We start from the raw sequence: 27,931 nt of genomic DNA, 5'->3' as shown, positions 1-27,931 counted from the left end.
GAAATTAGTGGCATTAAAACAAATTTGCCTTAAGGCGTTATTATTGCATTAACTTGGACAGTCCTAGTTTTGGTGTATTTCAATCAGGACCTATGGTGTAATATATATATATATATATATTCTAAACACCCTGTTTTGCATCATGCAGCACTCACTCTTTACTGGCACTGAATGGGAGATCTTGTTTTTGCCCTGTGGGTCGGTATGTGCCGAGTTGCCACCTAGTTGATTGTATTCGTAAAATTTCTCTTTAGTATCTTTTCAGATCATCTTTTTCTGCTTTGGAAACACAAACCCTCGAATAGGATTCCATGTGTTGACGCTCCACACATGAACACTGGAGCCCCACACCTCACCAAATAATGCCAGACGTCAGTCCTCTCAGATTACCCCTGGGGGAGCTCTCCGGTCCAGGATTTTGAATGGCTTTGATAGTGAGGTCCGCTTTGTGCCAGTGCGAGGCTCACTTCCCTGGAGAAAGAATCACAAGTCAAACTACACAACAGTAGCTCATGGCAAGTAATGATCTAATAAGGCAGAGGAATGGGATTTATGATAGTGGCCAGAGCATAATAATGAATATCCCTCCCTGGCGTGTTTGTCTTTTGTGTCACCAGCTTAGAAATTCCCCAAATGGCATCCCATTTCAAATGAATAACTAAATACCATTTGGAATGTGCATGTCTTTCAGCCGGTGTTAACGTCCCGCTGAGAACAATGGAACCAGCTTGACAGCTGAAACACAAATGCCATATGATACCTTTGCATTTCCTCAATGTAAACATGAGAAGTTTATGTCAGTGTAAAGGTGATTTTACACTATTTTGATACTTCAGTCCTTCAGTCTTTGTCTCAACCAAGAGATGGCCACAAACTCTTGGTATAAAGTCTATATGAGTTAAGTTAAACCTTATGTTATGGAACTTTTTGAGTGAGAGAAGGAGGGGCAGCAGCTGAGCCATCATCATATGGCAGCTCCTCCCACGCAGAGCAAACACCTCCCTCCAGCTGTAGTTCCTAGTCCCTCTCAGAGAGCCGCACAGTCAGATGTAGATAGCCATAGGTTGCTCTCCCACTGGAGCACAACAACTCAGGAGTGACTGCATCTGAATGAGGACACGGTCTCTACCTGTTAATCATAAGCGTGGTGCAGACATTTACTCCAGTCATTTATCTCAGACATTTGACTGACACCCTCTGCCTCTATCTGCTTGTGCATCTCCATTTTTGGAGCACTTTTGACCTCTCTGAGTCAGACCTGATCAGTTACAGGGCAGCATGTTTTCAGTGCCAGAAAAAATTAACTTTGATCAAATCCTCTGTCAAATTGGAGGCTTTGGGAAGTTCCAGAAGATCTTGTATGTATGGATCTGCCTACCTCAGATCTTTCTGGCGTTCCACATGCTGGTCTCTGTCTTCACTGGGGCCGTTCCTCTGCATCTATGCCGCCCCTCAAGGCCTTCGGCGGGCGCTCCGTCCTCTTTGAACTACAACTTCAGCCGTCTGTCCGCCCCTGATGGCCGGCCTGAGCTGTCCTGCGTGTTTCCCTTGAACCACAGCGGTGCTGCAGCTCTTGGTGATGGACACCCTACTGGGAGATGCCAGGGGGGGTGGGAGTACAGCACTGAGACCTTCCAAAGCACCATAGTAACTGAGGTGAGTGGAAAACCAACTGGCAGCCTCTCAATTCAGGATTTGAATTTACTGAAAATCTATGTTTTCACCAGATGTGTTTGAGGACTCCATGCAGGTAAGGAATGTGGAGGGGCTTGTTTTATGGTGACACCTGAGACATGTAAACACAGTGAGGTTTTCAGAAATGGACTCCTGCAGCGCAGGCATCTTCCGGCCTGCCCACACACCCTGTTGTGTTTTGTAACACTGAGGGGTGGGCAGCCGGAGCTGTTACATGACCAAAATGATGTGATTGGACAAAGCAGTTGGAAATGTGACGGTTCAGCTACAGGCAGATCTGCAGTTGATTTAGAAATTTCTGGAAGTTGGCCAGTCCTCCAGTATAGCCTTTGATGGGAAAATGTGCGGCGCTCTATAATGTCCCAGCTGTGAATAATTTAAGAACCCTTAACTCTCGGGTGCCATCGGAACTATTTGTGCTCTAAAACTATTCAACCTTAAAGCAGCAGTGGGTAGAAATGGAGCAAATATTATTAAAAAAAAAGTTATTTTTATAAAACGATCACTATATCCTGGCAGTAATTCAAGGGACAGGGAATCTGAAAAAAAATCATGGGCCTCTGTGTCCTCCAGTGCTCCTAACAGCATTTGCAAGATTTCACTGACCGGAGGAAAACAAGCAGTAAGAGCTGATCTGGAGTCTGCCGTCCAGCTGCCGTCTCTGAGCAGCTGTCAATCACTCGCGAACACAAATCAAACGGTCAAACTAGGCAGCGCAGATCAAATATGAGTCAATATTCTGTCACTGTAATGCCTATTTCTCTCCTCAAATGTTTTCAGAATCATCTTGTTTAGCTGTAAAATGAGAAAGTTTGTGACCCGGCAGCCATGTTGAGATCAGTTGAGGAAATACCAAGCACCGCCCACCAACCGGAGCACAGCCAATAGAAACCCTTTCTCTTTCTGAAATGACCTGTGATTGGCCAAAGTCTTTTGGTCTCCCGTCGCTGTCGCTCGATATAACTGTCGTCATATTTTCTCAATCTAGCTAGTTTGGGCTTAGCGTCACTTGACAATATGGACTGACTCAAATATTTCTCCATGCTCGCCAACTAGCTAGCTAGCTGTTGGGTTCATGACAGATTGACGTGTTGTGTCACAATCATATCCGAGTTTCTATTGGCCCAAAGCTAACGTGGGTGGTAGTAATGGACACAATATGCTTGTTCTATTGTTGCAAATGGTCCCCATCTGTAGATATGCAACTTTTAATGATACAGCACAATTTTTGCAGATTCAGAAAGCTTTTAAATAATGTTCCATTGATTATATGTGTTCACAACTAAAACAAGTTATGACGAACAGGTCACTAATTATTTTACAAAAGGGTCGTGAAGGACTGTATTGTGTTGATAAATTACAGCAGCGTCGTTCTCACCTCCTTCTGTGGCGTGCGTGGGCTCGTCTAGATGCTTTCCACATTGGTTACACATTGTTTACAGCTTATGAGGACCGGCACAAAAACGCTGGTGCTGCGACGTGTGATTATGGATCTCCCAGAGAACCTGATATGGAGAGGGCGGAGAAGACCGGCCTAATGGTGGTATAATAAGAAATATCAGGGAGAACCTACTCACTATGAGTCATCCTCTGAGGAACACAAATGTTCACTGTTAATTCCATGGAGATCCGGCTTTTTGAGTTTTTGAGAGTCCTTGGTGTGGGCCAAAACGTTTAGGTGTTTGGACCACACCTGGCACTAAAAGAAAGGTCAGGGGGTCACAAAAACGAATGGAATGGAATTACCCTCTGGGTAAGATGAATATACGGACCAAAATTCATGGCAATCTGGATAGTAGTTGTGAGGTGTTGCCACACTTGATTTTCAGGATTTAGTTCTCAGACTGAGCAGGTAAATGAAAAATGTTTTCATTGAAATACTTGTCTGTGCTTCTTGCAGTGGGACCTGGTCTGTGATAGTGCCAGCTTGAACACCTTGGGCTCCTCCATGTACATGTTTGGCCTCCTAGTTGGAGCTCCTGTGTTTGGGAGCTTAGCTGATAAGTACGTTTTTTTGACACCCATCCATCTTCAGAGCACGATTTAATAGATGACTCCTTACTACTTAGGATCTGTCTTATGCATTACTTTCTAGAACTGTTACTCTTAATTCATCATGTGCTGTCTTAGAATTATGCATCAGCACAACATTCAAGTTTTGTTTCACATGGAATGAATTGTCTTGACTTGTTCCAGGTACGGTCGCAGGATCATCATTCTCATTAGCCTGGCCATCCAGGCCGTCTTTGGGGTTGCCGCTGCTTTCGCCCCCAATTTCTACGTCTACATCGCGCTTCGCTTTGTAGTTGGAACATCCATCTCTGGAGTCATCATGAATGCCTTTGTCCTAGGTCAGTGTCTCGCCAGAGAGAAGTTTGAAAAAAAGGCAGTCTGTTTTAAAATGTTTAAATACTGTAACTCTATTTTGTGTGTAGAGTGCTCCAGGGATGACGTATTTTTGTAGGCCAACCAGGAAGTTAGCATCGCCCTGGTTCCCTCCACAAAAAGCCAATGGGATTGTTCTATTGGGTTTTGGATTATTACAGAAAATAAACTCTGTGGTAAACACACGTTTATGATACTTGCACGTTTTGGTCAGCAAGATAATCTCGACAAATGAACACCACTTTTATGATTTTTTAAGTGTGAATGCAATCGTCAGAAGTAAAAAGCTAACGTTACGCTATAAAAGAACTACACCACGGTCGCATGAGCGCAAGTATACACAACGAGGCTGTAAAGGAGGACGAGTCGGCGTGATGACGTTTAGTAGTCTCATTTAGCCACTTGTTAGCAACCGTCTTTTTGAAGACACAAAATGGCTTCAAAATTCCCAAATGGGATATTCAGGGACACATTTTCTATCGTAGTACAAAACGTTAAAATCTCTTCAGCTTGTGTTAACCACAGACCTTATTTCAGGCATCTAACTAAAAACACATTGACTTCCAGGCGAGGGAACAGGAAGTGATAAAATGCTAACTCATTTCCGGATTTAGGACTCAATCCTGGAGCACTCTATAGAGATGGATGAATATACCAGGGTTAAAAAAAAAAAATCTTAAAGGAACAGTCTGAACACTGATTTTCCCCCAAAGGCCCTACTAGTAATGAGAAATTCTACTAATTCTGTGAAAACAGTTGTATAATGTCTTCTGTGGCTCTGGACGAGCTTTGTTAAGTCTGAGGAAACAACCCTGATGGTGGCTTATTATGGACTGGACTGGGCTACATAATTATATATGTAGTTTGTTAAATAGTTATATGTACATACAGTATGACGTGTAATTCATCGGTCCCTGTCCTGATTGTGTCTCCTACAGGCACAGAATGGACAGGATCCAAGCAGCGGATGTTGGCCGGCATAATCACCGACTACTTTTTCGGCTTTGGCTACATTCTGCTGGCCGGAGTGGCGTACCTCATAAGAGACTGGCGTAAACTGCAGCTGGCTATCTCAGCGCCCAGTTTCCTCTTCATCGTTTACATCTGGTGGGTGAGCAGCAGCGTGACCCAGATTTGATGCAGTGTAGTATTGTCGGCCAGTATCTTCAAACTCAATCACAGGCAGCCTGGGTTGTGTTGTGCTTTGTTAAAGTCTATGATGGAGATCCCTTTTCATCCCCCTATGATTGAAAACAGAATGTGTAGCGAATGCTCCACGTCATGCATGTTTGGTGCCAAATTCCTCTACTTTTAGTGTGGCAGTAAGGGGAAAATGTAAAGACCTACTTTGAGGAGAATCCCTCTGTGTGCCTCTTGCTTTAAATCTTACTTATAGTTAAGTAAGATTTTATTTCTAAAGCACCTTTTGAAACAAAGTTACAAAGTGCTTCACAGAACACGGATACAGAAAAATAAGAAACCTACATGTACAGCGATATAAAGAAAGGTCACTTATACAAAAAAACAGGATTTGTGATGTTCCAAAGTTGGAAAAAGCATGTTAGGACAGGTTTGTTCATGTGTGGGTCAAAGTTCAAATTCTAGACAAGGATTACAATCAGGTTTCTTGTGGAGGGTTTGTCAGGGTCAGAGACATACTTATCAGGACCAATAAGAAAAACCTTGTTTTGACTGAATTTAGCTGAAGGAAATTAAGTGCCATCCATTGCTTTATAGCAGCCAGACTACACACACACTCACCTAAACATACAACAAAGAGCAATATCTGTCTGAGGATAACTAATAATAATTAATAATGAATATGAATAATGTGGGATTATTCCTTATTTAATGAGCTATTTTGTGATTTATACTTTATTATTACATACTTATACATAAAAAATATAAAAAACAAAGCATTCAAATAGTGATTTGGATGTTGAATACCATGGCAACGGTCGAAGCTTCGAAGCATTCGGGTCAGTCCTAAATACCAACCATGTCGTTTGGCTTTAACTGAAAAATACAGCTGCGTATCATCAGCGTAGCAGTGGTGAGAGATGCATGTTGAGCGAATAAAACGGTGTCTTGGCTGGTTTTATTGGATTTTACCTGATTTCACAATCAGGTAAAATCCAATAAAACCAGCCAAGATCGGTGAGAGAGTTGTCCCTCGAGTGGGGTAGCTAGCATTAACAACGAGCAGCGTTACCTATGTGTCTATGTTGACATGAAGGAAGAAAGCACTCATTTTTACTTGTCGAACAAACCTGAATAATGGCTGCATTAAGTTTTTAAGTGTTATCCTTTTTCTTGCTATAATAAATCAATTCATCCACAGTGTGAAATGTCTATGAAAGTGTTTTTTAAGTAGGTCACCTGAGCAATTTGTCTTTACATTTTTAGGGTGTTGCCAAAGTCAGCTCGCTGGTTAATGGCCAATAACAGAAAGGAGGAAGCATGGGAACTGATCCAGAAAGCAGCAAAGATGAATGGGAAACCGCTCACCAAAGATTTGGAGATGTGCCAGGTAGAGATGCAACATTTTTTTATTATTTATATTTACTAGTCTATAGGTATCTTTGATTCAATCTTTTCAAAATGTCAACAATAATTACGAATACCCATCACAGCTAGAACTGAAGTTGTAAGCCTCTACAGAAAATGACACAAATACAAGCAAAAGGTAGCATTGATTAATTAATCATGATTTGTAGCAGCCTAGTCGGCACGAAATTTGTTGCCATTGTACGTTTTCTGCAAACCACGGATACCTTGATTGCGTTTTGTTTTCTTTTAATGTGGACTTTTCTGCATTCAAGTAGAGCAATTGACGTATTACAACAAGTGACGCGCAGAGTAAGTGACATATGGAGCGGCCATTATTAAAGGTTATGGGGTATAAGGAGTATAAAGAGCAAGAAAGTCCACAGGGGGTGGTGGATGGATCCAACAAACACAGGACTTTCACCCAGGACACTGCTGTGCCAACGCTGAGTTTACACTTGTTGCGTAAGCCCCAGTCAATGCGCAGGGTGTGCACAGTGGGGAAATCTGAGGTCTGAGAAGTGACGCCAATGCTGAAGTGCCTTAAACTTGCATTCTCTCTAACAGCCAGCAGGAGGCGACTCCTCTGGTTGCAAAAAGAAGTCTGATTGTATAGAAGTCTATGAGAAAATGAGCCTACTTCTCACTTGATTTATTACCTCAGTAAACATTGTAAACATTGTAAACATGAGTTTATGGTCTCAATTGCTAGTTTCAAGTCTTCTTCAATACAGCATGATGTTCATTTAGTAAATTATGGTCCCATTTAGAGACAAATAGACCATAAAGCAGGGGATGCTTTAGGGCGTGGCTACCTTTTTAATTGACAGGCCACAAACCAATGGCTGACGTCACGGTGACTACGATCCTTCTTATGTACAGTCTATGATTGTTAGATTTGTTAGATTTGCTTACGTGAGAAAGTCCACTAAGGCCGGTTGTTAGTTATTTACACTAGTTGCGTTGTTTCGGTTGTTACGTTCTTATTTTAACACAAACCATGAGCTTTTTTCTAACCTTAACCAAGTAGTTTTGTTGCCTAAACCTAACCAATCGTTTCACAACGTTAACCACGTGGCATTGTGCGTTTCTGCAAGTGTAATACGAGCCTGATATGAAACGTATTTATGAAACATATATCTTTGCCGAATAAGTGCTGAATAGCTCCTCTTCCTTTAGTAGCAGTGAGAGTGTACTAACTGCATGACATCACTCTGAATTAACCATTATTACTTTGCATAACTGTTTCCATAAGTCAATATCATTTATACATGCAAACTACTTCAGCAGTGCTGTGTTTTGTCACTTTATTACCCTAACTCCAAAGTCTCTTACTCCCTGTTTCACCAGGTCTATAACATTGAGGAGAAAACTGAGGTGAAGAAAAAATACTCATTCGTAGACCTTATTCGAACCCCAAAAATGAGGAAGCAGTCCTTGATTGTTTTTTATCTCTGGTGAGTATGAGCAGAGAATTCCCTTTCTCTTTATATCCGTGTTTATATCTGAATCTGAAAATACATTCTTGTCTCTCCAGCATTTTTGGCCTTATGTCCATGTAAAGCCAACATCTGACACACAAAAAAGCTTTACAGAGTTGATACAGTTTGGCAATGTAGGGTAGAACGCCACTGGTCTGATAACTGTGCCTGTACTGAACAGTACTACAAGTGTGCTCACAATAGATATACTCTTGGATCAGTTCAAGAGGTCTGTCTACTCAGCAGTAATTGTTATCCTGTAGTGCTACAGTAAGACTATTTTATTTGTATTTTTTAGTGTTTTACAATGACACACCCAAACAGCAGAACTCCGTAGTCCCCGTGTGTAACCTGAGGGACACTTAGAGTTTTGTTGCCCTCCCACATTCCTAAGGCCCTGTTCACACCTGGCATTAACATGCGTCCTGAGTGATCCGATCACAAGTGGACAGCTCTAACCCATCTGTTCACACGATCCGATCTCACTTCCCCACTCTATAGGCAAACAAACACGTACTAAACACACGGCTAATACAGCAGACGTTCTGACGTAATATTACATGAATGTCAGTAGTGATATCCTACATATTCGTGAATTCGGGTACATTTTATTAACATCAAAATAAAAGGTTATTGTACCGGCGGTCCACGGGGACATCCGTGCCGCCGGCACCGCTGCTTTTGGCAGACAACAGCGGGGCACGGGGCTTCAGAGAGCCGGGGATGAGACAGAGCGAGCGGTTAGGTGTCAGCTCCGTACAAAGCAGCGGAACAAAAACACTGACACATCAGCAACAGTATGATAATAATGCACTTCCCGTGACTAGTCTGATAGTCTGTAGATATGTAGCCTAGAGAGTGTTACAGGAATGAGTCCTAAAACCCAGAAATGAGTTAGCATTTTAGCACTTCCTGTTCCCTTGTCTGGAAGTCAATGGGTTTTTAGTTAGATGCCTGAAATAAGGTCTGTGGTTAACACCATCTGAAGAGATTTTAACGTTTTGTTCTATGACATGAAATTCATCAATAAATATTCCACTCATGGATTTTGAAGCCTATATGTGTCTTAAAAAAGGCGGTTGCTAACTGTGATGGAATATTTGATACACGAGTTAACTTATAGGAAGGAAGAGGCCCTGGAGCTGATGATGTCTTACACAGAAGGTTTATTGAAGCTTGATGAAGGAAAAATTGTCAGGTCTCCACATTGAGGTGCTCACTGCGTGAAGGCCTCACAACTCTGCCCTTCCTCCCTGGTGCTCAGTGTGTTACCCATATCATGTTTTGACTTACTCCGTTCCTCTGGCATCTCTGACCCTGGTTGCCCTAGCGACTGGCTCTACCGTCCCCACTACAGACACAGCTGTACAGATAACGGTGGCTCCTCTAGACAGGACTCCAACCCAATAATCTCAACAGAGGGACACTCTGACAAACACTCTGAAGAGAGGAATTAATACAAAATTCCATCACACTAACAAGTGGCTAAATGAGACTACTAAATGTCATCACGCCGACTCGTCCTCCTTTACAGTCTTGTTGTGTATACTCGCGCCCATGCGACCGTGGCATAGTTTGTATAAGCCTAACGTTAGCATTTTACTTCTGGCGATTGCATTCATGCTTCAAAAATCATAAAAGTGGTGTTCATTTGTGAAGATTATCTTGCTGAACAAAACATGTAAGTATCATAAACGTTTGTTTGCCACAGAGTTTATTTTCTGCAGTAATCCAAAACTCAATGGAACAATCCCATTGGCTTTTTGTCGAGGGAACCAGGGCAATGCTAACTTCCTGGTTGGCCTACAAAAATATGTCATCCCTGGAGCGTAAGACAGCACACTGTAGAGCACAGAAGCCGTTTCCATGCCGCAAGGCAGACAAGCACTTGCGTCTGCCTGTCTTGTCACCTGAGGTGAGCAGTGAGACCTTGCGGTCTGTGAAATCTTGCAGATGCCGTTAGGAGCACCAGAGGACACAGAGACACATGATTTTTGTCAGATGACCTGTTTCATGTACTACTGTCAGGATATAGCGAAGGTTATATAAAAAAAAAACTTTTTTTAATCATATTTGCTCCAATCTCGCCTACTTCAGCTTTAAAGGACCAGTGTGTAACAATTAGAGGGATCTATTGGCAGAAATGGAATATAATATTAATAAGAAGGTCTAAAGAAAATATGCTTAAAGAAATAATTAATAAATAGGAATAAGTTGCAAGATATTGCTGATAGCAGCCGACACACACACACACACACACACACACACACACACACACACACACACACCAACATGTGAGTAAGAGGAGTACCGGCAATTATTTTTTTCTACTTCAAGCACGGCATGTGTGACTTTGTGCATGTGCAGGCTTCCCTGTTAAAAGTGTCTTTATTGATTCTTCAAGCTCTAGTCTACATTAAAACAAATGTTATTTGCCATGGCAACGGTAAAACTTGCTTCAGTGCTACATTGCAAATATGATCATAACAATTCAGTGTGAGTTTTGTTTTTATAAACCCTGTATGTGTATTTAAAAAAAGTGTTTGCAGTTAACTTTGGGTTGGGAGTCCAAACTTTTTTTTTCTTCCACAAAAAAACAAACACTTTTTAACAAAACCTGAGAAAAACAGAACAGCAAACTAATAACCAGACCAGCTGTTGAATAATATAAATTATTAAATATTAAAGAGGTTCATTTATCAAAGCAGACAGGTTTAATAACCACGCAGATCTCCAAACTGTCTTGCTGAATTTGTATCAGCATGTAAACTTTGTAACCAGAGGAGTGGACATCCCTGACCTGGCTTAAACAAACATCTGACACTCCTACAAGGCCGCCCCCCGCCCCCACCTCAGGCTACTCTTACCATGTCTCTGTGATACTAACTCCTCTTTACAGACCAGTTGTTAAACGGGTTAAACTGGTTTTGAAGCAGACCAGAGTGGCCGGCTGGAAGCTACCTCAGCCCTACAAGACCTCAGTGGTGTGGGGACAACCATCTTCACCTCAACGTCAGCAAAACAAAGGAAATACTAATCGATCCTCAGCACCCCGTTATCATCCGTGCCCAAACAGTTGAAGTAGTTGACAGCGTTAAATACCTCGGAGTGACTCTGGACAATAAACTCAGGTTTGACCAACACACCAATGACATTCAAAAAAGGAGCCACCAAAGACTATCAGTCATCCGCAAACTTAAAGGACTTTATGTTGCCCCCCCCCATCTCCTCCTACTGCTGTACCAGAGCATTATCCAGCCCATCCTACTCTACTGTTCCACCTGCTTTTTAACATGTTAGCCGTCACTAACTGGCCAAAACTCACACGCATAACCAACAATGCTGCCGGGATAATTGGTCTCCCCACACCCAACCTCACAGAACTAAACAACAAAGGCATCGTACGCATTGCAATCTCAATAGCACAGGACGTCACACACCCACTCAATCTCCACTTTACCATAATGCCCGGCTCCGGGCACCGGTACAGAACACTGAGGTGCAACGGGGCTCGCTTTGGGAAAAGCTTGATACCGACAGTCATAGCCGCCTTAAACAACAGGCGTCGCTGAATAGGCCTCAGTGTGTACTGCTGTCCGTCTTTTTCTGTTGTTGTCCCTGTTGTATTGTTGTTACTGTGGGCTGTTGTGTGTGTTGGTGTCTGACAAGTGCATTGCTATGGAAAATAATTTCCACCTGTGGGGAGAAATGTTCAAGGAAGCTGCCGCCTATGAACATGTACTGTTCAAAGCCATGAACGACACGCCCACCAGGAAGTCTGCACAATCACCCCCAAGAGCTGCTGTGGAAGTTGGGTCCCCTGGGCCTGAACACCTCCCTTTGTAACTGTATTCTGGACTCTCTCACAGAGAAACCAGATAGTACGCATCGGGAACATCCCCTCCAGCCGGAGAACGTGTATTTCTAAGAAGTGAAAGTCAATTGTTGGTTCCATTGCAACATCAGAGGGAGATCTAGTCTCACCTGTCTGCTGAATACAGGGACAGTGCTTTGGTTATATGATGAAGAACGAGGTTACACATCTATATGAAGGGCATTAAAGGTCACATATTATACTCCATTTAAACTAGTTATTATAGGTCTCAGACACCTCCAAACCATGTCTCTGAAGTTTTTTTTTCAAAAAAACAATCAGATCATGCATTCCAGCATGTCTCTATAACCTCTGTTTCAGCCCATTTCCAAAAGTGCTGATTTCTGTGTCTGTAGCCTCTGTCTCCTCCCACTCTGCTCTGATTGGTCAGCGTTTTCTGTCAATCAAACGTCCTCAACAACAGCGTCACCCTCCCCGTCCCTCCCGGAGAAGAGAGAGAGAGAGAGAGAGAGACACGAGTGGAGAGATAGCAGCTAGAATAAAGTTTATAAACCACTTTAAAGTTTATAAACCAGAAACTTCACCCAGCGCACGTTACCGGAGGAATCTGATCAGAAATCGGCGACACATGATGAACATCTGCGGTCCAGATTCCAGGTTTTCCTGACGGTTTCTCTCAGGTAAATAATGCTGTTTATATCTCTGTTAGTTAGCTCAGTGTTTACCTCATGCATCAACTCTGTAAACCGTAAACATACACTCTGTTTTACGTCTGTCTTTACAGATCCATCTGTGAGAAATGACCGACAGAATCATCCCAGAGGAGAGCAGACAGCTGAGAGCAGATGGCTCTGTTTACATGGAGATACAGAGCTAACCCGGTAGCATGTAGCTAACCCGTTAGCATGTAGCTAACCCGTTAGCATGTAGCTACATGCTAACGGGTTAGCTACATGCTACCGCTATGACACGGTGTGTAAACACAGCGACCATCAGGGTGGAAAATAGAAGATGTGAAACAGTAGTCAGTTCATTATTTCTGCTAAAAGATAAATGTATGGAAGATCAGAGTAATGGTATATTATTTACAGTAGTAGCTGTCTCTGTGTTACCATGACTACAGACCACCGGAGCTTAGCTTACCATAGTTTACCAGAGCTGAAGACTTTCTCCTGTACCATGTTAACATAACTAACTAACAGGTGAGATGATTACAAATGCTGTGAATAATTAATATTGTCATCTGTCAACTCAAATAAAGTTTGACTGTGAAACAGAAATGTGTTGTGTTGCTTACAAGTCACTATTTACTACCTGTACTCTGCTACATGCATGACATCAAATATATATAATATATAAATATCATCTGTTTAAACAGTGTAATTACATAAAGCCTTTGTGAAAGAACATGTTATATTTAGATGATGGGAGTACAGACTAACTGTAGGAGCTACTTTGCTCAAGTTCGGTTGAGGAGGAGAGACAGTGACGCGCTGTGGGGCGGGGTCAGCTACTGAAGGGTTCTGCTCTGGTTCGACCAGGAAACCCTCACGTGACTTGCATTCTCTAATGACGTCAGAATACAAGGAAAAAAGCGAATTTTTTTTCTGCACCCATTTCCGGACAAACGGAGGAGGAGAAAAAGAGAGAGGATGGTCTTTTATGATACTATGGTGGCCTGTAGACACACTGGGGACAGATATTGATGTTTAAAAGACATGGAAAAGTGCATTTTGCATAATAGGTGACCTTTAAAGTGTCCTCCAAAATGATGCTATATTTCTACTTCTTCCCACCTGTCTCAGGTTCGCCAACGTGCTCGTGTATTACGGCCTGTCTCTCAACATTTCTGACTTTGGAATGAACATCTATTTGACCCAGATGATCTTTGGCCTGGTAGAGATGCCTGCACGCACCATCACCCTGTTCACCCTCAACCGCTCCCGCAAGATCTCCCAGCTAGCCTTTCTGACTGTGGGCGGCACGGCCTGCCTGCTGACCATCTTTATCCCCAGTGGTATGGACACGCATGCTCATGTACAGCTCAGCTGCATCCTGTAGACCTCCTCGTAGATTGTCCAAACAGGGAAATTAAAGCTGCAGTAGGCAGAATATCTTTTGGCATCATTGAGCAAAAATTCCATAATAACCTTTCAGCATATTGTAATTCAAGTGAAAACTAGACTTCTACACCTCCTCATGGCTCTGATTTCAGGCTTTGCCTACTGCTGCTTTAACACCACCCAATAAAGGTGGTACATTTTTACTGTGGCTGGTGACTCTTCTCATTTTATCAACACTAGTCTAAAAATGTAGTTGGCAGGTGGGAAATATGCTGGTTTTCATGTTCCATGATTTTCCATGTTTCCAGTCTGCGTCAGAAGCTTCCCCCTCACTTTTCTTTGCCCTCTCCTCTAGAACTGTCCGCCATTAAAACCGCGCTGGCCATGATTGGGAAGTTCGGGATCACAGCCTCTCTTTCCATTATTTACGTCTACTCAGCTGAAGTGTTCCCCACCGTCATCAGGTGAGTGTTTCCCTCCCAAACTATCCTGTGTGTTCCTGACTAAAAAGCTTCCCAAGAAGCTTCCTGAGCTTCCTGATCCTGTCCTGGATGTCCCTGTATGGCCTAGGACATGCTGTACGACGTTCAGTGGTTTATCACCCTGTGTGATGTACATGCTGAAATGAAGCCAGCTATATAGTAATCGAGGCTTGATGCCATAAAAGCCATTTGACTCAAAGCAATCAGCCGTCTATACTTATTGTCTGGTGTGCAAAGGACTTTATGGAACATAGATAACGTTTTGGTAGCTTGTCTTGATTTTACAATGCTGTCCATTTATCACGGAGCACTCCAAGTCTCTATCTTAGTTATTGTTATTCACACGTATCTGTGTCCTCAGCAGACTCAGGCAGAAGGAGACTGTCTGCATAACTGAGCAGCTGCTGTTAAATGTGCAGTGTTAAAGAGTTTGACTCCCTCAGAGCGCAAGATAACACAGTCTACATACAGTCCAATGCCAGCCAGAATGCTTTATAGTACAGCTGATGTCCATATTTGTGATATGTATTAGCTAAGGGCTGTCAGAGTTAACGCAAATTCATTTTAACGCCACTAATTTCTTTAACGCAGCTTGTGATTTTTAGGTTGTAGCCTAAGGAATTCGTTGGTACCAACCATGTCATGGAAGCTTGTCGCGAATGAGGCTAAATAACGCTCCAAACTTGCGCTACATTTTGGTGAGGAAAAACTGGGATGACCATTTTCAGAGGGATCCCTTGACCTCTGACCTCAAGATATGTGAATGTAAATGGGTTCTACGAGTCTCCCCTTTACAGACATGCCCAATTTATGATAATCACATGCAGTTTGGGGGCAAGTCATAGTCAAGTCAGCACACTGACACACTGACAGCTGTTGTTGCCTGTTGGGCTGCAGTTTGCCATGTTATGATTTGAGCATATATTTTATGCTAAATGCAGTACCTGTGAGGGTTTCTGGACAATATCTGTCATTGTTTTGTGTTGTTAATTGATTTACAATAATAAATATATACATACATTTGAATAAAGAAGCATATTTGCCCTCTCCCATGTTGATAAGAGTATTAAATACTTGACAAATCTCCCTATAAGGTACATTTTGAACAGATAAAAAATGTATGATTCATTTACGATTAATCACAACTATACATTTTAATTGTTTGACAGCCCTAGTCCCAGTTTGTCAGGTCGAGGAGTATTGTGTAATGCCCAGATAAGTGGTTGTAAAAATGTTAATATGTAAAAAGATCAAGATACTTTTATTGTCATTGTAGGCATACAACGAAATGACATTTGGTGACTTTCAGTGAACAGCAGCAATAGAACGAGATAACAACAAGACAATAACATAAAAACAAGAAGGATAAAAACACGTAATAAAAGATGCTGATGACTGATGCTGCTATAGCCTTGTTACTTAGACGACTAGCATACACTGTGTTCAAGTTTTGGAAGCGCAGTTCCCACAATCCTCTGTGCAGTTTTTACCACCCGGACAAAGTCTTTCTGGCTCTCAGCAGTGCAGCTGGCATACCACACACTGGCACAGTAGCAGACGATACTTTCTATGGTGCTTCTGTAAAAGTTTATTAGGAGCTGAGAGGGAAGTTTAGCCTGGCCCAAACCCAGTGTCCTCCCCTAAGCCCTTAAACCCTGAACCTTCAGGTACTTGACTGACGTCACCTGGTAAATAGTGTGAGAGGCTGCGAGGGCTTGTAATGGTATAAATATGACAATAGGACAGCACTTTGCTGCGACATATCATGTTACCTTGACGATGCCAATTGTGGGTTTTTATAGTTTACGTTTTTTACTGCCTATTTGAACATCTTCCAGGCTCTTGCCTTACGAGACTAGAGGTAACTGTCAAAAAATCAACTTACTTTTTGTCAAACTTCATTAGGCAAAATTAAAAGAACTGTTTGATGAATAAACCAGGTGTGTAATATAGTCTGATGCTGCATTCCTCTGATTTTATGTGTTTTTTTATGCTCCATCCATCTTAAATCCTTAAAATGTTAATGATTCTGTGTAAATTTAAATACTCCTGGCTGAACGCCGATGTGCCGTCCTCTTTGTTTACCTTTTTTTTTTTTTCTTTTTTCTTTTTTTTTTATACCTCCAGGCTTCCCCTGGTAACCGTGGTAGCCCTGTGTTTAACGTCACAACGTTAATTATTGTGGGTAATTCCCTCAGGCAGAGTCTGCAGAAATAAGGACTTACGGAAAGTTTTCATAAAGGGACTCACAATGTCAGCGAGAGAGGCTTGAGGATTTGACAGTGGGACTGATTTGACAGCACTAAACCCTCACAGACTTTGCGGGAATGCGCCTCAAAGTCTGTGAGTCAGAGTGTGGACTTTGGGAGGGACTGGGCCCCTGGTTGAGCTTTCTTCACCATGTGGGAGGTGTTAAGGGTCCATTATAGATCTTTACAAAAACACTGGAAACATGATTAAACAACAGTCACTGGACATGATGTTTAGGAAGTCAGAGGATATTACAGGAATGGCAAAAAGTCTACTTAATCATTCAGTCCTGGAGGCTCAGTAGCCTTTAAAGTGACGATCCAAAATGTTTCTCGTTTTCTAAGTCTATCGCCACCTCTTCTATGGTTAGGTATGACTTTGAAACAAAGATATTCAATTTGCTATCACATTAGACAAAGAAAAGCAGCACATCCTCCTGATTGAGAAGCTAGAAGTAGGTCATGTTAGGTCAGTTTAGATTGAAGGATTACATAAGCGATGAATTGATTATCAAAATAGTTGCTGATAAATTTTCTGTACATCGACCAGTGTTTATGTGCATATTAAGGCTGTCAGTCGATTAAAATATTTAGTTGCGATTAATCCGCAAATTAATCACACATATTTTATTTGTTCAAAATGTACCTTAAAGGGAGATTTATCAAGTATTTAATACGCTTATCAACATGGGAGAGGGCAAATATGCTTCTTTATTTAAATGTATGTATATATTTATTATTGGAAATCAATTAACAACACAAAACAATGACAGATATTGTCCAGAAACCCTCACAGGTACTGCATTTAGCATAAAGAAATATGCTCAAATCATAACATGGCAACCTGCAACCCAACAGGCAACAACAGCTGTCAGTGTGTCAGTGTGCTGACTTGACTATGACTTGCCCCAAACTGCATGTGATTATCATAAAGTGGGCATGTCTGTAAAGGGGAGACTCGTGGGTACCCATAGAACCCATTTTCATTCACATATCTTTTGGTCAGAGGTCAAGGGACCCCTTTGAAAATGGCCATGCCAGTTTTTCCTCGCCAAAATTGAGCATAAGTTTGGAGCGTTATTTAGCCTCCTTGGTGACAAGCTACTTTTACATCATTGGTACCAATGGATTCCTTATGTTTGTAGTTTAATATAATGCCAGTATCTTCATTCTAGCTTTAAAACCCCAAAATCCCAAGTTGCATCAATGCATTAAAGAAATTAGTGGCATTAAAATGAATTTACGTTAACGCGTTAACAGCCCTAGTGCATATTATAATGTGTCCATGTTAACAAATGTTCTACACACGTTCTATCAGACCGAGATCAACATAGGTCAAAGATTTCTTTGCCTTTTAGGTTCTGACTCTCTTTGTCCGTCCCTCACAGACAGAATGGGATCGGTATCGGCTCCATGTGCGCCCGGACTGGAGGGGTCCTGGCTCCCATGCTGTACCTTCTGAGGAACATCAGTCCCCAGGCTCCCATGGTTCTCTGTGGCCTGTGCCCTCTGCTGGGCTCTGGCCTCACCCTGCTGCTACCTGAGACCGCCAACAAGCCCCTGCCTGACACCATCGAAGACATAGAGGGACCCGACCTCAGGTGTGACACCACCAACAACAACAACACAGATAGATGTATTTGTCCAGGTTTTGAGGTATCTGTCACTGAGATATCTGTCTCTGCCCCAAAACAATAGAGATGAATAGAGTTTGTTTGTGGAGTTTAGCTACTACACTATGAAACAATTGTTTTTTGGTAGGAAGTTGTATATCAACCAAAATAATGGTCAAATGTTTGGATATTAGAACACGACACATTTTGCTTTTTATCTCCCCTATTTTCTCTGAAGAAACTCTGAATGTTTTTGCTCATGTTAGCTCGCTGAGTGGGTGATGAGAGTTCAAGGTAATTACTGCAAGAATAGTCTCTAATAGTTTTTAAATTATTAGGGGTGTCAATTGATTAAATTATTTAATCGCAAATCAATCACACATTTTTTATCTGTTCAAAATGTATCTTAAAGGGAGATTTGTCATTAACTCAGCAACAAAAAAACACTCTTTAAACAAGTTGAGTTTCCATCTTTTGTTTTTCAGCGAGGACGATGGCGGTGTGAAGCCAGTCGTCTTTGAGACCCCTCCGTGGAAAACGGACGTCGTCAGCGGCATCAGGATGGACTGATGTACAGCAGCAGCTCCGGTTTGACCTCACATCTCATGAGGCAGTCAGTATTTTTCAAGACTTTTCCAAAAAGGCAAACGTCTGTGCTTCCAGTTGAAGTCCAGATTAGACTTTGTTTTTATGGGTCTTCTTTGCCAGATATCCAGATTCTGAACAGTTATCCATCAGTTTGTGTGTAAGTATTTTTACCCTTTTTCACTTCTCTTTTGTACAAGTTTGTTTTTATACGACATCTATGCATTTATTCCAGTGTGTTAAATATCATTATCTTATTTTATTTTGTCAGTGGAATTAAAATAACTCACTTTATGTAATGTTAAGAATGAAATGTACTCCATACGCTAGTAGGTATGACAATACAAATGACAGTCTCAGTCCTCAAGGAGCCATTATAGCTAGAAACTGGTGAATCTGGTTAAACTGGTGCCGTGGTGTATGTGCAAAACCTAATGAAAATGCTAAATAAAGGAGGCAGCTTCATCCTCTTACATAACACCTATTTGCTGCAGTAACTCACGCAAGAAGCCCAGGAAACACATTTTTGTACACAACACTTGAAATGACTGAAATGAGTGTGGTTTACCAGAGAATGTTTCAGGCCTTAAAAGCTGCATTCATTCATTATTTGTGTTCACTTGGGGGGGGCAGCAGAGCAAGCTGGAAGCACAACATTGGCAAAGTGATAATACACTTTATAAAGATTTTGCTGAAAACCCGCAGCATGCTGTTGCTGGAAATGATATTGGTGAGAGGAATTATGGGTGAAAACGAAAACGATAAGCTTGAAGATTCTAAATGACAACAGCGTTGGACCTCACTGATGCTCTTGTGGGAGCAAATCCCTTCAGCAGGTTCAACAACTGGTGGACAGACTGAAACTAGAAGAGTGGAAGCTGTTATAGCAGCACATTGATGAACATTGTTTGGGAACTGTTTCTTTTCTCATCTTGTTTGTGTTCTGGAAGTTGGTGCAACATGCTACATGGTAGTGTATATCCTTCTGTGGGCAGCAAGGTGCTCCTTGTCTCTTATGCCAACACAACTGTCGGCTTACTCTGAGGTGATACACTCCCAAAGAAAACACTTCTCTGTTGGGATGCTTGTCTCTGAGACCCGATCAACTTTACTGTTTATCCGAGGCTGTAGCAGGTTTTTTATAGAGTGATGGTACGGATATCATATGAAACTAGAAAAACCTAAGGAGTCCATTTGTACCACCCATGTCGGGAAGGAGGCTGAATAACACTCCAAAGTTATGTAAAATTTTGGCGAGAAAAAACTGCCATTGCCATTTTCAAAAGGGTCCCTTGACCTCTGACCTCCAGATATGTGAATGTAAATGGGTTCTTTGGGTACCCACGAGTCTCCCCTTTACAGACATGCACACTTTATGATAATCACATGCAGTTTGGGGCAAAAACAATGCAGTTATTTGAATGATTATCACTGTAAAGCTGAGACTCTTGTGGATCCAATGAGCCCAACTGTATTCATGTGTGATGATGTTTGTCCCCATAGGAGACATTTCATTGCAGTGAGACCATTTTTTTTAAACTTGACCTCTCTGTATAAAATGACCTGTTGTGACCTCTAGGATAATCACAGCCTCATGAAACTTTACAGCCACAAACTACAGACCTAGAGCATTCAGAGGATGGATGGCTTTCCTAGCTAGATTGACAATTAGGGTTTTTTTCTGAGCAGTTTACACAACAGAAGTGCTCGCCATACAATCGCCAGAAAATGCAATTCTTGCAGAAATCTCTCTAAATGTCAACGTTTTTGAAACCAAATCACAGCATGGCTTTTTCTATGGTGTTCCTCAAGGTCTTGGTGTCTTAATGTGGTATTTTGGAGGGATTATTGATCATTTTTATTAATTCTCGAGTGATAAAAAAATTGTTAAATTCAGCACCAAATCTGTGTAACAAATGGTATCAACCCAAAAATTGCTGCAACAACTTATGAGACATAATAGAGCATGGGGATGGACATCATATACTTCTATCATCATGTTCTAAGCCTGTATACACTTTTAAAATTTATTTTAATTATTTAATTCATTGATGAATTCATGTTTATTTCTGATTTATGACTAGAACAACTTGACACACAGTGCTGAGCTGCATCTCAAATGAATCTTCAGCCTGTGAAAGCTCATTAAACTAACTGTCCCAGTACCAGTATTATCAGGAACCATTATAATCATTATTATTATCTAGGGCTGTCAAAGTTAACCGATATAACGTGTTGGTTTTAACGCCACTTATTACTTTAACGCATTAACGCAATTTATGATTTTTAGGTTGTAGCGGGCTCAGTTTTAAACTTAAGGAATCCACTGGTACCAAACATGTCATGCTAGCTTATCGCGAAGGACGTTAAAACATAAATGCTGAATCTTGCTGGTGTACAGTGAGTATTACAGCTCATCAACTACTACTTGAAATAGGGATTTAAGTAAAAATGTCTAAATGTTTGACTTGGCTCTTACATGCTGTTATGGGAAATCATTGTATTGATGCATCTGTATACTTTTACATGTCAATACAGAGACTTTGCAGAACCAAAGTCTGTGAGTCAAATTGCTGTGAAAAGTGTTTTTATTGACTTTATTTGCACAATAAAGATTTGTTAGCAGAATTTCTGCAGTACCCTTCTGTTACACAAGCACTGTTGTGGGAAAAGGCTCAAATGAATTATGAGAAGTTGACAGCAGGATGTGAGTCTGCTAGTAGCTAATGTGTTAATGACTTAAGAACAGGTGGGAAAAAAAGTTTTCCCAGGATAATCTTACTAAGTTCCTTTATTTATTTATTTATTTATTTATTTATTTATTTATACACTTAGAACAAATTAGCCTGAAAAAAAAAATCATCCACCAAAACTTTTAATTTCACCTGTTTTCACAGATGATTGTTTGGTATTAACCTCCAATGGTTAAGGTTTGGTATTGACCTCCAGTGGTTAAGGTTAGGTATTGACCTCAAATATTTAAGGTTGGGTATTGACCTCAAATAGTTAAGGTTAGGCATTGACCTCCAATGGTTAAGGTTAGGTATTGACCTCCAGTGGTTAAGGTTAGGTATTGACCTCAAATATTTAAGGTTAGGTATTGACCTCAAATAGTTAAGGTTAGGTATTGACCTCAAATACTTAAGGTTAGGTATTGACCTCAAATACTTAAGGTTAGGTATTGACCTCCAATGGTTAAGGTTAGGTATTGACCTCCAATGGTTAAGGTTAGGTATTGACCTCCAATGGTCAAGGTTAGACATTGACCTCCAATGGTTAAGGTTAGGTATTGACCTCCAGTGGTCAAGGTTAGGTATTGACCTCCAATGGTCAAGGTTAGGCATTGACCTCCAATGGTCAAGGTTAGGTATTGACCTCCAATGGTTAAGGTTAGGTATTGACCTCAAATAGTTACGGTTAGGCATTGACCTCCAATGGTTAAGGTTAGGTATTGACCTCCAATGGTTAAGGTTAGGTATTGACCATTGACCGCCAATGGTTAAGGTTAGGTAATGACCTCCAATGGTTAAGGTTAGGTATTGACCATTGACCTCCAATGGTTAAGGTTAGGTATTGACCTCCAATGGTTACAGTCAGGATAGGTCGTCGGGCAACGAATCTCCTGAGATTTTTCGCACATTTTCGCGACTTGTGGGTTACCTTCTAAACACGACCAAGAAATAATTGATTATGTGTAAATAGATGACAATAATCTGGCTGCAATGGCTAAATATTGTAGTATAATGTAGTTAAACAATTGCTTGTTGGTCGCCTGCAGTGCTTCCCAAACTGGGCCTGTACATGACCTGGGGGAAACTAAAGTAGACTTTTTTTAAATGTCCAGCACAGCTGAAACTGAAAACATCACTACGTTTTGACATGTCTGACACATGTGTAACTAACAGCATCACCACTTTACTTCATGAGATTATATATATATTTTATATATATTATATAGTCAAAATATGCAGAAATAGCAACTGATTAATTCAAATTCCGTATCAGTTTCATTATTTGGGTGGATGATGTCAGCGTGCGAGTAAGGGTCAGTGTGTGACTCTGTTCTGTCAGAGCAGCTGTAGGTTATGAGCTGTGGGAAGCTGGCAGAGGGCAGCCTGGCTGTCAACACTGAGCAACCAGCCTGCAGACATCACGCAGCAACTGGTTCTTCATTTAGCAGAGGGCCTGGTAAGGCAGTAAAGGCTATAATAGACTTCATTCATAGCACAGTTCTTAATAAAGTTCTGGGGTTTGACTGATATGGATTTCCCATTAAGGTTCATGCTGATCTAGGTTTTGTAATGAAACTGCTAATAGTTGATATACAGTATGTGCCAGTATTCATTAGTTGTATTATTAGTTTATTCATGGTGAATAAAATTTAATTTTGATCAAGTTAAAAAAAAAAAAAACTCTGACACAGCACTGAGACTACAATATGACAGTAAAGACCCAGACTAAACAAATACGTAAATAGTAAGTTCAGATACTCTCTATTAGTACTAAATGAAGAATGGATTAGCACAATAGGTGTGACTAGATTTGTGTTAAGTAGCTGAAAACATGAAATGTAGATCATATTTCAGTAAATACATACATACAGTAAGAGTCTAACATTGTAACCGCTGAATGTCAGAAACCATGTTGTAATTTCAGCAGCGATTTTTACGATTTCATTCCTAAAAAAAGTGTTTCCAGCTGTGTCTTAAGTTTGTTGAGACGTTTCCTCAAGCATCTTATTGTGAAGTTACCCTAACCCAAATAACAATCACGACGGCTCAGTTCGTCATTCCAATGAGACAGCACACACAATACAAAGAGCATTCAACTCTGTCACTTAAATGGAATGCAGTCATTATTATTGATGTCGCTGTTGTAACTTTCCCTGCTATGGTATGTCAAAAAGTCTGTTGTGGAAAAGGCCTACAGATCAGTGAGCCCACAGCCCTTGATTGCCTATTGGTGGTTGCAGACTCGTCTTATATGTTCACTTACTGACAGCTCTAAAAGACATCAGCATACAGCAGTATATATAATTAATACTTTGTGTTTTATTCTAAAAAAGTGCCCCTGACAAAGCAGTTACGCCAAGATATATCAGTACAACACTGAAACACAGACTTGGTATAGTGTATGTTCACATGCTATGTATCATTTCTGTCATATGGATTGTCTATGTTGTAATTTTATTTTATGTTGGTCTATTCTCTACACGACATCTATTGCACGTCTCCGTCCTGGGAGAGGGATCTCTCCTCAGTTGTTCTTCCTGATGTTTCTTCCATGTTTCCCCCATTAAAGGGGTTTATTTGGGAGGTTTTTCCTTATCTGAATCGAGGGTCAAAGGGCAGAAGGTGTCGTATCCTGTACAGATTGTAACTCCTGCTGAGGCAAATTTGTGATTTGTGATATTTTACAAATTGACTTGACATGTGTATACGATCAGCAGCTCTTTAAGCCAGTATAACATAATTAAACATAGGCAAACATAAAAAAAGAAATGTAGAAAAAAACACTCCATTTCCATTTATTCTGTTTTATGTTGCTATGACCAGTGAGGAACCTCTCCAAAGTAGATGCCCCAATATTTTAGCAAATACACACAACTTTCAGCTCATTACAGTTCAGCAACCATATAACAACTGAAGGAAAATGGATAAATAAGTTATAAAATGAGTGTTGAGCAGTGTCTTGAGGCAGCTTGCTGCTGTCTGGCATTAGAGTGCTGTTCTACATGTAGACAGAAGATGGAGCTCCAAGGTAAAGTTAAAAAACTAAACGTGGACTGCAGCTCAAACAGCTGTTTATCACTTCATTAGAAGTCTAACAGATACATAGCAGGTCATCAGTCACCTATTACAAAAACTACATTTAGAACTTTCAGAAATTTTGCCATCAATGTAAAAGGTAGTTTCTATGTTACTATATTTTTTATTGAGACCAAATCACACACATATTTTTTTTCTATCCCCTGTGTTATTAAGCTTCTAAATGCTAATAAAAGTCTAGGATCCATTATTTTTGCTGTGACATCTGTATAAAGTCTACGTTAACTAGACATCTTAATCAGAGAAATCTGTTTACACACATTTACCACATCCATCCATGTCCCGCCCACCCACTACCCTCCGCTGTCCTCTGATTGGACGAGCATCCCGCCAGTCAAAGGACCGGGGTCCGTTATGCGCGCTTCACTTGCTTCTGAAAAGCTCTGGATTCTCAGTTGCCAGGATGATCAAGTGTGGTAATAAAAGCAAACAAAAGTAATAAAAGTAATAATACTTGGGAACAATTCGTGTCACATGGAATACCAATGTGAGCATATGGGCTGCAGTTTAGTGAAATCAGGTAATAAATCATTATCACAACTTTTGTGTCCTTTGTCCTTTGAACATCGCATTTGAAAGCTCGACTACAACAACAATATTCCCTGTCTTATTTCCTCACATAAATCTGCTATGTAACCTTTTTGTTGGTTCCTGTAGGTCAGGGGTCAGCAACCTTCACTGTCAAAAGAGCCATTTAGGCAAAAAATAATACAAAATAAATCTGTCTGGAGCCACAAAACATTTGATCATTGTGATGAAGGTAACAGTTTATAATCTAAGTATATAGTATATAAGTCTAATGCAGCGAGGGCCAAAGAGACAATGTACTACAGAGTATTAGGGCCACACTGAGGGGAAAAACATCTGAGATTTACAGAATAAAGTCATAACATTACGAGAAAAAAGTCGTAATATTACCAAAATAAAGTCATAACTGTAACAGAAAAAAAATCGTAATATTACGAGAATAAAGTCATAATATTATGAGAATAAAGTCATAACTTTAAGAGAATAAAGTTCTAATATTATGAGAATAAAGTCATAACTTTAAGAGAATAAAGTCATAATATTATGAGAATAAAGTCATAACTTTACGAGAAAAAATTGTAATATTACGAGAATAAAGTCATAATATTATGAGAATAAAGTCATAATATTACGAGAAAAAAAATCTTAATATTACGAGAATAAAGTCATAACATTATGAGAATAAAGTCAGAATATTACGAGAAAAAAGTCATAACTTCACGAGAATAAAGTTCTAATATGAGAATAAAGTCATAACTTTACGAGAATAAAGTCATAATATTATGAGAATAAAGTCATAACTTTACGAGAATAAAGTTCTAATATTATGAGAATAAAGTCATAACTTTACGAGAATAAAGTTCTAATATTATGAGAATAAAGTCATAACTTTACAAGAAAAAAAGAAAATAACATGTAAAATGACAACTTTATAATATGAATTTATTCTCTAAATCTCAGATTAATTTTTTTCCTCAATGTGGCCCTAAAACTCTGTTGTACCATCTTACATTAGACCTACAACAATGATGAATAAAAATGAAAATGTAAACAAAAAACAGTTATTCATTTCCATATTTAAAGATCCACAGGGAGCCACTGGAGCGGAGCTGAAGAGACGCATGTTGCAGACCCCTGAACTATAGAGGTTGAGTACTCCTGCCTCATTATGATATTTCCGACAGCCCGTGAAGGCAGCAGTAGTCTCATTGTGGCCCTGCAGAGCGAACGGTAACTAACTAACGCCATCACACGCAGCGGAGCGGCTACAGCGAGCAGCAGCACGGAGACACCAGGGACACAGCAGCAGCTCAGTCTGTCTCCTGTCAAGCCACTTCATCACTACGAGCTATGGACTATTAGAGCTGCGGATTATTACACGCTGTTGACCTGGTAAGACTGTTTTCCTCTGGACTCATCACTCAGCTCTCTGTGTGTCTGTAGCGGATGACTGAACTTTGATTTATTCTCCTCCAGGCATTCTTGTTATTATTGACATGTCTTCAACGTCAAGGTGTTAGCAGCTTAGCTAGCTACACGTTTCTCCAAGTTGGCTTTATGGAAAAGGCTGTGTGGGTGACGCTGGTCGGCTGGTTTTAATGTGTGTATTCAGTGACATATAGCCGACACACATCTAGCCTGTGTAACTGGAGTGAAGAAACAGCACCGGAAGCTAATTAATGTAAGACAACCAGGTTCTCCACGGTCAGACTGTGTTTGTTATCACACAGGAGGCGTTTAGCCCTCAGAGCATCTTGACGCATTGGTTCTAGTCCCTCTGCTCGGTTGTTTACCATGACCACCATCATCATCATCATCATCATCATCATCATCCTCATCCCCAGCATCTCCTCTTGATGCTCAGTGGAGTCAGATGAAGGACACAACCTCACATGATTGACTCTCTCATCTGGGATGCATTTAGGCTCTTCTGCATGCAGTAAGGAAACACAGCGCTCAGTTAACTTTAAAGGACCAGGTTGCATTCCTCCACATGTGAAGGTTTCGTTGGATGTGTGTTGGCATCACTTTTGATAAAGCTGTCGTGTCTTTCCTGATGTTTGGATGTGATTTCTGGAGGATGACATGGTGTTTAAACACTTTGCGTTCTTCAAGTCAGATATATTTGCACTGTGTTGAGGATAATAGGCGTTATCAGTTGCTGTAAGCCCCATAGATGTGTGTCAATAAGGGCCTACTGCACCCATTGGTAGTTTTTTTATCATCTATTCACATGGTAGATCCCCGAAAGATGGTATAAAAGAACATGACAGCGAATTCTAGCGACCGTAGTAATTATGACAGGAGCAGAAGCGGAAGTCAGGCACTGTAGTATAGACCGTGTGTGTATTCAGTGATATATAGCCGACACACATCTAGCCTGTGTAACTGGAGTGAAGAAACAGCACCGGAAGCTAATTAATGTTAGACAACTAGGTTATCCACGGTCAAACAGAAGGAAAAACGCTGTGTTTGTTATCACACAGGAGGCGTTTAGCCCTCAAAGCATCTTGAAGTATTGGTTCTAGCTCCTCTGCTCGGTTGTTTACCACCACCACCGTCATCCCCAGCATCTCCTATTGATGCTCAGTGGAGTCAGATGAAGGACACAACCTTACATGATTGAGAGTTGGCTCTCTC

At 40.8% G+C, this 27,931-nt stretch overlaps 2 protein-coding genes across 5 annotated transcripts in view; both read left to right on the top strand.

Moving 5' to 3' along the window:
• The first annotated feature begins 174 nt into the window (after positions 1-174).
• LOC141756303 (solute carrier family 22 member 6) lies at positions 175-21,699 on the top strand. The gene is made up of 10 exons (XM_074615928.1): positions 175-1,656; positions 3,596-3,699; positions 3,892-4,046; positions 5,019-5,187; positions 6,487-6,610; positions 7,978-8,084; positions 13,749-13,960; positions 14,362-14,470; positions 18,126-18,338; positions 18,836-21,699. The coding sequence occupies exons 1-10, from the start codon at positions 1,279-1,281 to the stop codon at positions 18,918-18,920; spliced, it is 1,656 nt and encodes a 551-aa protein (XP_074472029.1). The 5' UTR covers positions 175-1,278; the 3' UTR covers positions 18,921-21,699.
• Positions 21,700-25,131: 3,432 nt separating this feature from the next.
• The window catches only part of fynb (FYN proto-oncogene, Src family tyrosine kinase b), an 89,061-nt gene continuing 86,261 nt past the window's right edge, over positions 25,132-27,931 (top strand). For 2 of the 4 annotated variants that reach the window (XM_074616097.1, XM_074616095.1), the window contains exon 1: positions 26,467-26,683. The gene's annotated coding sequence lies outside the window, so the exon portion shown is untranslated. Of the gene's footprint in view, positions 25,284-26,382; positions 26,684-27,931 lie in introns of those variants that run through there. The other 2 variants (XM_074616098.1, XM_074616093.1) reach the window with 2 other exon arrangements.

This window comes from Sebastes fasciatus, chromosome 18, assembly GCF_043250625.1.
Source record: "Sebastes fasciatus isolate fSebFas1 chromosome 18, fSebFas1.pri, whole genome shotgun sequence".
NCBI classification, from domain to species: domain Eukaryota; kingdom Metazoa; phylum Chordata; class Actinopteri; order Perciformes; family Sebastidae; genus Sebastes; species Sebastes fasciatus.
Note: the sequence above shows the minus strand (reverse complement) of the source record. Positions and strands in the feature narration are given on the sequence as shown.